Below are 12,315 nucleotides of genomic sequence, written 5' to 3' on the forward strand. Positions count from 1 at the left end.
AGCTTCACCCCCGATGCATACGTACAGTTAGAAAACGTAACACAGAATTGGTGGATCATTTATAGACTACCGCAAGTTTTATAAACAGTCAAACAGAACCATGAGGACCACTACTCATGGTGGACGGGAAGACCTTACGGGGGTTAACAGTCACCAACTAAACGATTAATCGATTAATGGTTTGGTTACCCATCTGAAAGAGGTGTTATAGTCTGTTTCCTGTCCAAGGACTACTAAATTAGTGTGTAGTTAACTCTGGTACTGCTGAGGTGCTGTGCATTGTCCCTGTTAAATAAATGAATCCAATTTATAAAATAGCAGCGAGCCACTGCTGACCTTACCTCTGTTTTAATCCTTTTAGGGGACGGCTCGTCTCTGTCTCCGCAGCGAGACCTGCACAGAAACATCAGGAGAGACACTTTAGCACTTTATACGGAACAGCTAATGGATGGTTGATCTGAAATCAGCTGTCCTGTTCCGACACCGCAGCGGGAAACATTTCTTGTGAAGTTAAAGTTAAAGTACTCAATGCAACCCATTTTAGAAAGTGAAGGATCCAACCAGCTGTGCGTTACATGGTCTCATTATCTCAGCTGGACTTGTAGTCCATTATATTGTTGCTAGGTTACTTTATAATAATAAAATATCAGATTTTCTAAACTACATGTGTTTTGTGTGCAGAAATCTCAATATGTAAAGTAAGTAGGGGAGTAAAAAAAATATTTCTCTCTGAAAAGTAGCGGAATAGAAGTAAAAACTGGCACAAAAAGAAAAGACTCAAGTAAAGTACAAGTACCTCAACATCTGGACTAAAAGCCACTGTTTGTGGTTTCTGTCGCCCCCATTAGGAATTGTAAGTGATGACAACAACATGCCACAAGCCTTCCGCACAGGCCTTCCGCATGCGCCCCCCTCCCCCTCTTCTCCACGCAGTTGCCAGTAGCGGACAGGATAGTAGGAGGACACGGAGGAATAAAGGTCCCATGGCATGAAAATGTCACTTTATGAGTTTTTTTAACATTACTATGAGTTCCCCCAGCCTGGTTATGGCCCCCCAGTAGCTAGAAATGATGATAGGTGTAAACCTAGCCCTGGGTATCCTTCTCTGCCTTTGAGAAAATGAAAGCTCAGATGGGCCGATCTGAAATCTTGCTCCTTATGAGGTCATAAGGGGCAAGGTTACCCCCACTTTCTATGCTTTGCCCGCCTAGAGAATTTGGCCCAGCCATGAGAGAGAGACATCATGGCCAAGGCCACACCCCCAGCCCCCCCCCCCCCTCAAAAGCTACAGACTCAGAAATGGAACATACTAAGGAAAGCTCATTGTGGGACTGGCTCCAGTGGCTGGAATTCTGCACCAAGGCTGAATTTTTGGAAAGAGACTTCAGATACAGTTTTAGGGGACCACTAAGGTCTACTGCAGACCACTACAGTACTGGATTAAATGTACTTGGTTTCATTCCACCATTGGATAGAAGCGATCAGATGGATCAGTGTTACTCACTTGCTGGTGCGGTATGTGTATTTGTAAGTGACCTCTCTGGAAATCTGGCGGGCGAGTCCAAACAGCTCGTCCCGCCGCGTCAGCAGAGCCATGTCCCTCATGCAGAGCTGGGCCGCCGCCTCGTTCACCGTCAGCTACGCATCACACACACAGGCAGACATAAAGGAGTAAATCTCAAGCATGGGGAGAAATCCACTCATCAGACACGTGACTAGGCCTGTAATAATTATCATAGATTTGCCTACTTGTCTTTTTTATCTTGTCTCTTTGTTAAACCACAACAAATTGGTAACATTAAGTCGTAAGGTCTTAAGGCGTTTGACTGGGAATTTTTGTCTTTGTTTAGATTCACAAAATTACAATTATGTATCTGTTTTTATAACTTTTTAAATTCTCAATTTCCTTATTCCTGGTTCTTGCCAACTGGCTCGACAACTTTTGTGGGGGAGTCCCTGGGCGCTGTTTCCTGTTATAACATTATTTGGGTCACATAACGACCAAAAGATATATCTTGAGATTCTTTCAAAACTCAAATTCTGTTCAAAACAGTAATAAATTAATGCATTTTTGACCGAAAGAGACAATTGTAAGCGCGTAATGTCAAGCGGTGGGGTGGTGTTTATTCTTCTGTGGACAACCTCGTGCAGCGTCAGGTGTTTTCCGTCCCTCCTCTTGGAGTCAAAGCGTCCATAGATGGCGCTGTATTTTCGGATCTCCTCTTCCCGCCGCGGCTCGTCGTCGCTCATTTCGAAGATGTGTCCGATCATCTTTGCCAGCTTCTTGTTGTTCTTCAGCTGCTCTTTGACCTCGGCCAAATCCGTCTTGGGAAGCCCCGGCGCCATCCTGTCCACGCACTCCAGGACCGACTGGACCGCCGCGGCGTCCAGAGCCTCCAGCGCGTCTCTCGGCGAGGACGGGGAGCCGAGGTCCGACGGCGACAGGCTGTGTTCGCTGTCGTTGCTGTGGCCAGACCAGAATCGAGCTTCGCTGCCCCCCTGCAGGGGCGACCCGGCCGACACTTTGTCCCGCGCCACGTCCAGTTTCCCTGGGTCGGAGCAGGCGGCGGTGACGGCTGCGGCTTTTGGCATCTTGACGCTGGCGGTGTTGGATCGGTCTTGGGCGCCGAGCAGCGTGGGCGAGCCCTCGGGCAGCTTGTAGACGGGGATGCTGCAGACGGGCAGCGAGGTGAGCGGCTGGTTGAACACGGCCGGGTTGGTGACCCAGTCGCGAAGCGCCTTCTGCAGGCGCCGCACGTGCAGCGGCTTGCTGGCCATGCCGACGAGCGCCATGATCTCCAGGAACTCCTCCTCGCCGGCCTCGCACAGCTGCTGCACGTCGTCGCCGCCCTGCTGGATGAAGGCCTCGTAGTAGTAGAGCAGGTTGGCCCGCTGCAGGATGCGGTAGAGCTGCAGCTCACCCAGGGTTCTCGGCAACACAGCCGCCATACCTGAGGGGAAGGACACACAACGAGTTAACGACTGGACAGATATGCAGAAGATGTGTGTTGTGTGATTAGGCCTGAAACAATTATTACATGATTGTCTATTGGGCAATTGTTTTTGATATTATTGTAAAGCTGTAACAATTCTAAATGCTGCTGTACAATAAATTGTCTCTGAACAATATAAGCTGAGACAACAATATAATTATCTCAGGTTCAGACATTTTTTTTTTACTTTGTTATACAAATTATAATTCAGGGTACATCTTTTGGTTATATAATCCCTGTCAGGTGACTCAGATAATGTAGTAAAACAAATACACAGCCCCTGAAGGAAACAATACCTCTTTATTACCATAAAACATTTCTTCTAGCTCGTAATTTTATTTTTGACTCGGAAGTACAACACAAGGGTTAAGAGCTTAAGCTAGAAGAAATGTGTTATGATAATAAAGAAGCGTCGTATTTGTGTTACTATATTATCTTGGTCACATCACAGCAATTATAACCAATCCTGTGATCCATTTTATATAATTTGTATAAAAAAAAGTAAAACATGAAAACATATTTTTTCTTAATTTGACTGAAGGAGACAACTATTTCCGAGACTATAAATTGTACTGCAAAACTTGGAATTGTTACAGCTGTGTGTGTGATATTTGACATTTCGGGGAAATACTTTTTCTTAAGTTTCTTGCAGGGAGCTAGATGAGAAGATCAATTCTAAACGGAGGCATGCTTCTATGAAGCATGTACATGATTTATATTTGTGCATATTGTTCTTGGCAGGCTCGTAACTGCAGTTAATCAGGTTTCAGCAAGTGCGTGAATTTGTTCAATTCCATCAAGAATGCCCGGATAAATGGTAAAAGGTAGGAATTTTCATATTTCTGCTATAACTCTGCTTTGTAATCATCCTTTCAGGTGTTTCAACCCAAAAATATTCATGTTTAATGTGTGGGATAAAGACACAAAATGACACTCTGTAGTCTGCATGGGTTAAATATATATATATAAATATGGTGATATTCAACATTTTCACATATGACTGGGCGACATGCCGTGAATCAAATATCACGATATTTTTGACCAAAAACCTTGATATCAATACTGCAACGATACTTTAGTGTTGACTATGGGTGCTTTCACAAAATATTTACACAATGAGATTTTTGATAAATAATCATCGGTAATGTAGATATAATGACTAAGTGGCTAGAGGACAATAATAGAACAGTGAAATGACATCACTTTAGTATAATTTAGCCTTTAAAACTAGGAAAAGACAACACTTATGCCATTTTAGATATCCAAAATCTAAGACGATATCTAGTCTCATATCACGATACTGGTATAATGTTGATATATTTCACTGTTCTATTATCCCACATTGCATATTTTCCTTCTATCATGCAGCCCTATGTTAGTCTATGTCTTGACGTTCCACATTCGGGATTGCTCTGGGGCGGCAGGACATACCGACAGATGCACGGACTGTCCCTCCAATCTTTCCTGTTGACAACTAAAATTACTTCTGAACGTACGCATGTTCCACCAAAACAAGTTCGACGCCGAGGCGATTTTCCAGAGGTGCTGTGCAGAGCTTAGCACTGTGTTTGGTAATTTAAGCCCCCAACGTCGCCTTCCAGGCAGCGATGCCTGGCAGGCACTTGGATTAGGCAATGGTTAGGGTTAGGGTTAGGTGCCTTGAAGTCGACATTGGGGGGGCTTAAAACACCATTGAGCGCTAAGCACCAACCAAGACGTTTGTGATTAGTTTAAAGAAATGCCACTAAACCAGAGTTTTTCTCTCATCCCGGAATGCTGTGTGGATTAACCAGACCCTCCTCCGCTCCGCAGTGTGGATGGTCTGGCAAAGCCATATCAGCCCAATGTCTAAGTGTTTCTCAACAGATTTCACATTCGAAGAAGCCCCGTGAATTCACTTTTTCTGTATAAACTTGGCTGTCAGATTAGTATTTCCCTCCCCTGTTGCCCACTCTCAAGCCTTTCGGCGTGCAGAAACACTCCCATCTGTGTCAAATACTTGCCGCTTGCCACCTAACAATTCGAGGGAAAGTCAAAAGTAGAGGCTTTGTTTTTCGACTCTTCCTATGTGCATGCGAGGCCCCTGCGGAGGCCCAGCTAACAGAGGAGTGGCAGTCAGCCGGCCCGGGGTTGCTGGGAGGACCACATGCCTCTCTCCACCCCTGCAGGATGTGTAGGTGGCGGGCTCGCCTCGCCCAGATTAGGCCGAGAGAGCCATGCAGGCAGGCTGTGTCGGGGAAATGACAACTGCTGCTGGAGAAAAGAAAAAACTCCATACCTTGTAGGGCTGGGAGCGTAGATGTAATTTATGTGTGGGGTTCCTCTATCTCTCTGGCCTTCTTAACACCATAAACCCTCATTCACAGTGTTTCTCTTGGTTTGTGGAAAACTTATTCCATATAGAAACATATTTCACATTATTTTTTATAGCATTTGAGCCTATCGCACGCCTTTGGAGCTTGGTTCTTCCGTATCGATAGCATCAACCGACACTCTTTTCCAATGTCATCTTTCCAACTTTTTGAGCTTTTAATCTCTTCTGTTGCCAAAAAAAACCTTTTGAAATACTTTCAAAAACGTTGCTATCTATGATCGTTTCATTGCTAACGTTAGCTCAACACACCATTCAAGTGACAGCCTTTGTTGTGTTTGATGACTAGCTCGTAGCTAAGCTAGCCGTCATTTGAAAAACATTGTAGCTATCTATGGTTGTTTTATTGCTAACGTTAGCTCAAAACATCATTCAACTGACAGTCTTTGTTGTGTTTGATGCTAACTTGTAGCCAGCAGTGAACCTACTTGGTTAAGTAGGTCCATTTTTACTGTGTTGACATTACAGAAGTCCCTTGTTAGCATTTTTTATGCTACTTGTTGCAAAGTGACGCATGCGCAACTCAAATCTGCTCTCGGCTTACATTGTGGAGTGACACCTCAAGGTAAATAAAGCTAGACAGATAGGTGACAACAAAACATGGATGCTGCAACATCAACTCATCCTCCTAAAATATTGTTGCTTGTAGCTAGGGCCTTAGCACTAGCAACGTTAGCAATAGGGCTAGCTATAGCAGTGCCAGCTTTTGGGGTGGCCCCTATACCTCTGAGTTGTCAGACAAAAAAAGTCCAGGTGGAGCTTCCCACAAACACGTCTACTCATAGCTGAACTTGGCCGAAGTCGAGTTTGAGTTTTCTACATTTCTACAAAAAAATTATTAACTAAAATGAAGTAAAAATGAAGTAAAATCAGACTAGGGCTGCAGGAAAGGAGGAAGATTTGCGATACCGATGTTGAATATAGTGATAATAATTTTACTTGCGATAAATAAATAGATGTCCAAGTGTTCTCAGTTCTGCTGCTTTCTGTATTCTGCTAAACTACAACAATATTATATATTATATTGAATTTCTTTTTCTTTTTATGACAAATCTAACATTAAGTTAAACACAACATCTATGTCCACATCCACCCACACGCACACGCGTGTAACGTTTACAACCTGAGTGAGTGCGCTACGGCAGAAACCACTGTGTGAAAAAAAAAGGCAACGCGTGAGAGGAAGTTCACCGTGTGCAGCGTGCGATACACAAAAAGAAACAAGTGGAAAGCGTGATTCAACTTATCTCATGATGTATGAGAGGAAGGGTCATTTATTTAACCCTCCTGTTGTTTTCGGGTCAAATTTGACCCGTTTTCAAAGTTTTGTTATGTAGAATTTGAGTTTCTTTTAACCGAATTGCCCAAAAATAACATGACTAAACTGACTAAACACTGACGGGGGATGCCTGATATTATCCATCAACACACATTCAACACACATTCCTCTGATCTTAAATTATTGTTTTCAACCTAGACCCTATTTTCCATTTTTTCCTGTGTGTTTGTATCTAAGAGACTTATTGGAACAACAATCTTTGAAACTGGTCTAGTATTAAGTGAGATTGCTGCAGTAGGCAGCAGAGAAACAAGCTACAATCTAAGTTAATAGAGCAATTGTCCAGCTTGTATTTACCTTCACAAAAGTGCTTGTTTTGCGACTGACAGGCTCAGATTAATATTCTAAGTGTCTGACAACATTATGGAAAGGATTTCTTAGGAAGTTGACCTTTCTGTTAAAGAGTAAGATCCTTTTTTTAAACATAAAAACATCCGCGAAATTACGTTCGCTAAACCCACCAGACTCCATGTAAATAAAGAGTAATTTCAGCTTTGTTTAAATACACTTCAGTCCAAGTCGACAGAAACAAAATAAAACTATGAAAAGACGTTTTGGGTCTTCTTTCCACTTTTGCAACCATCACAACTCTAGTTATGGTTGAAATAAACATAAAGTTTACAGATTTACATGTGAAAATATGTTGGCTCTATACACGCTAAAAGTATTGTTTATTTAAATGGAGTCTGGTGGGGTTAGGGCTGTCTTTCTCAGAGCTGTTTCTGGTTAAACAGAAAGGTCTCAAAGAGGTTACAAAGGTCTATCTCTGTAGGGATCCTTTCCATAATGTCATCAGACACTTAATAATAATCTATAATAAAGCTAATCCATAATTTAATAAATATTCAAAAATAAAGCACTTTTAGTGGACGGAATTGACGATGCACATTTGCCCCATAGGGTTACGTTGCAGCCCGGTCTGTGGCAGCCTGTTACAGGGTTCACACTTGATACTGGACCAATGTCAAAGATGGTTGTGTCTGTCAGTCACTTACACACAAACACATAGGAAACTAGGGTCCAGGTTGAAATAAAACAGTAGATACCCTTTAACTATTAGTCCAAATAATATCATCATAGAATTTCAGCTTTTTTTAAATACAAAATTAGATATAATTTCATATGAATGAGGTTTACTGACCATGAATTTCAAGAATACGTGTAAAAGTAGTGGCGGTAGTGGGGGGAAAATTGACAATGTAAAAAGTTCAGGATTTGAGTTTAAGAAAATACTAATATTGCATTATCTTCTCATAATTCATCTTGGGAATCTAACAAATATCACGGAACGGCCCAGTACAACACCACCTTGTGTTTGTTTCATAATACATTGGTCAACAAACCTCATTTATGTGAAATAATACACAATTGTTCAGTTAAAAAAAAAAGATGAGTGGATACAGACGGGTAAATGTCAACCTTTAGTCAGAAATACTGTTATGAAACTATTTCAGATTTTTTTTTCAAATTTGGTAAAATTCCTTTATTTTACCTGAAGAACGTTGCATGGAACCTCCATTATTTTGGGGCAATTTGGTTAAAAGAAACATTTATTTATGATTTAAAAAACATTGAAAATTGGTCAAAGTTGACCTGAGGACAACATAAGCGTTACAAATAAGTATTGGATGCTTTTCTTTGACATAATTTATGGAAAATTGAATATATTTGTGTTTTGGAGTGTTGCTAAGTATACAATGCAATAGATAAATGTTTCCGCTTGGGCTTATTTAGAATATAATTCCACATTATTATTTTTTTTATGACAATTTAGACAAAAACAACTAAAGTAGGTGTTAGATGCCCGTGAATGCCACTCTTGTCATATTGTGAATTTTCCGCTGTTTTTTTCAAGGTCAAGTACAAAAGTGTGAATTGAATACCTATATTTGGCTGCAGTGTGTGAACTTCTGTGTGTGTGTCCGAGACAAACGTGTGACTAGGAGACTAAAAAATAAATGACAAGAAAAAGCCCCGCCACACTGTAGTTTCTGCAAACAGAAGCTGCAGATTCATCGACCATGTCGCCAACGACCCAACAGGGGTTAGGTAAACACTGTGTGTGTGTGTGTGTGTGTGTGTGTGTGTGTGTGTGTGTGTGTGTGTGTGTGTGTGTGTGTGTGTGTGTGTGTGTGTGTGTGTGGGAGTAATAGGCGGTGAATGACAGGCTCTAATTGAGTCCTGCTTCACAAAAAAAGCGAGTTTGGCGAGTTCGCCTTTTCACCTAGACAAGTGAGGCGTGCGCCAGGCACAATGGCACACACACACACACACACACACACACACACACAAGCTGATGTGTAGTTTCCCAGGTGAAGTGCCACGCAGCAGACCATGGGCTAGAAGTGAGGGATACTTTGATTTCCCCATGATTGATTGCGTGGAATAAATAATGTCCCCCTGACGTCATACATGTGTCCCTTTAAATTGTCCTAATGTCACATTTAGTACAATAATAAGTGTTAAAAAATGCTCTAGTGACACACAAGCTAATCATTCCTACAATGTCCCTGTGATAACTTGCCCGTGGCAATGACACAGTCAACTCCCACGGCCCTTTAAAATCCTATACTATTATAATATTCCATATACGATGTATTTTCATCTGCTTTCCAATAAGACTTAAAGCATGCTTTAATTGCAATGTAATGTCCTTACACAGTGTTTTACAGACATCCCATATAAATAGTATTTAAGTAGGCTAGATGTAATTTGTATAACAGTTGTTCTTCTATTCTCTCCTCTTTATTATGTCTTGTATGTCCTGCTTTTATTTTTATGCTGTAGCACAGATTTTTCCCAATTCCGGGCTCATTAAAGTTTATGGAATCTGATCTAATCTAATGATATTAGGGAGAAAAGGCAAAGTAAGGATTAAAAGCATTATTAAAGGAATTATTGTGCCTACCTGGTGCGTTTTTGGCCCCCTTCTGGTCCGGTTTCTCCGTTTCCTTGTCTTTCACTGTTTATCAACACAGAGGCTGGCGTGTGGATTTGTGCAGAAAAGGAAAGCCCCCCCAGACGGAATCCCCCCAGGACAGCAAGGCGCGGAACATTCAAAAAGAATCTAAAAAAAAAAAACTAAATAAAAAAAGTAGGGGATGAAATTCAAAAATTATTTCCAGGACGAGAGTCAATGAGCGCGTGCTTGTCTTTGCGTGCTCCAACCGAGCGAGAGTCCTCTCCTCTTCCTCTCTTTCTGCAAACTTTTTCTTTCCCTTGCCGTTGAGAGAGAGAGAGAGAGAGAGAGAGAGAGAGAGAGAGAGAGAGAGAAAGAGAGAGCGAGAGAGAGGGGAATATCAGTGAAAAAGAAAGCCCTTCGTGCGTCTTTTGGTGCGCCCTCTTCCTCCAAGCATGCGTCGAGTGTGTCGGTGCGTGCGTGCGTGCGTGCGTGTGCGTGTGTGAGTGTTTGAGTCCTCTCCCAGCGTCTCTCCACTCCCCTGCACTGTTCACCACCATCAAACCCACACGCAGTCACACGTACACACGCACTTCCGGCTAGCATTACAAAATAAAAGCACCGCTTGTGAGCATTAAACCAAAGATGGGCAGATAGAATTGGGAAATTACTCAGCACGTCACAGGACATACACACATAATTACTCCCACACATACGGAAAACACAAGACATATAGTAGAAACAATAAATAAGTTGAAATAAGATAGCAAATTGAAAATTGGCAGAACTAGCAAAGGAAAGAAATGCTGTATATATATACTTGTATATAGAATGTAAATGTATATACAAGTGTAGAATAAAATGTACAACCTTCATACATAGTATATATGTATGTATGTATCCATGTACGTATGTGTATCTATAACAAAAAAAAATAAAAGATTATATTCTCAAAATAAAAATGTAGAGAATGATGACAAATATACTCAAATACATATCACAATCTCCCATCTTTTCCCCCATGAAAAATAGTTATTTGAGGTGCTTTATTTGTCACTTTTAAAGGTACGGAATTCATTTAATTTTTGTAACTTTATTTTGAAGAAGTTAAAAAAATGCGGCAGCATTGATAGCTTATTCCATATATTGTTCCCAACAAGTATTTACTTTGATAACGGTTAAAAGGCTGGGTTTGTACTTTCATTGAATGTAATACTTTTACTTCTATAATAACCCTGTTAGTTTGGATGCTTTTATTTTGACAGCGTTTCCTGTCTCTGTAACGTATTAACCGCGGGCAGCTTCACGCCGGGCAGCAGACTACAGTGGGATATTCCGCGCGGTTGCCACAGAGCCTCTCTCTCTCTCTTACTCTCTCTCTCTCTCTCTCTCTCTCTCTCTCTCTGTCTCTCTCTCTCTCTCTCGCCCACGCTGCTCCCGGCGTGACGCAAATCCGCGCGTGGGCGGACACACGGGGCGTGGGAGGCTTTCTGCACGGAATACCAAACACAGGCAGGTTCAACACCCACAGAGAGACAGAGAGACACAGCAGTGTGCACACTTCATGTTCTCAAACTAAATGAATATGGTGAAGAATATTTCAAGATTTACATCTTCCTGAAATATAGTCGGAACAGATAATCAATAGATAATAGAAATGATCACTGCATCGGGTTCCAAAAACTGTTCTTTATTATAAAGTGTGCCTCTAAAATGTCTTTAAATTGATTCTATAAGTATATTTTTAGCTTGACTTTTATTGCATCTTCAGTATATCCCTCTTACGCAGTGTGAACTAAGAAGATAGCAAATAAAAAGAGAAGGAAGAGTGGTCGCCTGTGCAGCCCCCAAAATTAACTTAAGGAGCAAGGTGAGCGTTAAGGGTTAGGGTTAAAATTTAGGGTTAAGGGTTAAGATTAGAGGTTTAAGGGTTAGGTTTAAGGGTTAGGATTAAGGGTTAGAGTTAAGGGTTAGGGTTAAGGGTTTATGTTTAAGGGTTAAGGGTAAGGGTTAAGATTTAGGGTTAATAGTTAGTGTTTATGGTTAGAGTTAATGGTTATGTTTAAGGGTTAAGGGTTAAGAGTTAAAGGTTAGGTTTAAGGGTTAAGGGTTAAGATTTAGGGTTAATGGTTAGGGTTTAGGGTGAGAGTTAATGGTTAGGGTTAAGGGTTAAGGGTTAGGTTTAAGGGTTAGGTTAGGGTAGAACGCAGTGCCCTGGATGGGCGCTGCGAGGGGCACGGGCACAAGGGGACCCCCGGTGTGAGTCAAACACTTAAAATCTCCTTAAAAGACCTGGTTCAGTTCTAAAAAACTATTTAAGGGTTAAGGGTTAGGTTTAAGGGTTAAGGGTTAAGATTTAGGGTTAATGGTTAGGGTTTAGGGTTAGAGTTAATGGTTATGTTTAAGGGTTAAGGGTTAAGGGTTAAGGGTTAGGGTTAGGGTTAAGTAACACTCCCGAGAGATGAACACGTGTTGCCTGGGTGAAAGCCTTGAAAGCCCTGCGTTTTCAACAGCAATAAATCTGTTAAATATATATTTATTTCGTTATTTTGATGTGGGATTTGTTAAAAAAACAGGATCTCCTTTTTTTTGTCATTTAAGATGAAGTACAGCTACATATTTTACAGTATTTACAGTATTACTGTCAGTTTATATTGGGAACTTAAAATTGTGAATCGTGACGAAACCGTGCGTTGAGTGTATATCCCTAATA

At 41.4% G+C, this 12,315-nt stretch overlaps 1 protein-coding gene across 3 annotated transcripts in view; it reads right to left on the reverse strand.

Annotated features, from left to right (window-relative positions):
* The window catches only part of LOC117939488 (NGFI-A-binding protein 1-like), a 20,992-nt gene that overhangs the window by 7,168 nt on the left and 1,509 nt on the right, over positions 1 to 12,315 (reverse strand). Inside the window, exons 2-5 of one of the 3 annotated variants that reach the window (XM_034864897.1) lie at positions 9,612 to 9,770; positions 2,143 to 2,951; positions 1,505 to 1,638; positions 342 to 393 (exon numbers count right to left, since the gene is read on the reverse strand). In XM_034864897.1, the coding sequence (XP_034720788.1) occupies positions 342 to 393; positions 1,505 to 1,638; positions 2,143 to 2,949 (993 nt within the window). In that variant the 5' untranslated portion in view covers positions 2,950 to 2,951; positions 9,612 to 9,770. Of the gene's footprint in view, positions 1 to 341; positions 394 to 1,504; positions 1,639 to 2,142; positions 2,952 to 9,611; positions 10,173 to 12,315 lie in introns of those variants that run through there. The other 2 variants (XM_034864896.1, XM_034864895.1) reach the window with 2 other exon arrangements.

The sequence above is a fragment of the Etheostoma cragini genome, chromosome 24 (assembly GCF_013103735.1).
Source record: "Etheostoma cragini isolate CJK2018 chromosome 24, CSU_Ecrag_1.0, whole genome shotgun sequence".
Taxonomy (NCBI): Eukaryota; Metazoa; Chordata; class Actinopteri; order Perciformes; family Percidae; genus Etheostoma; species Etheostoma cragini.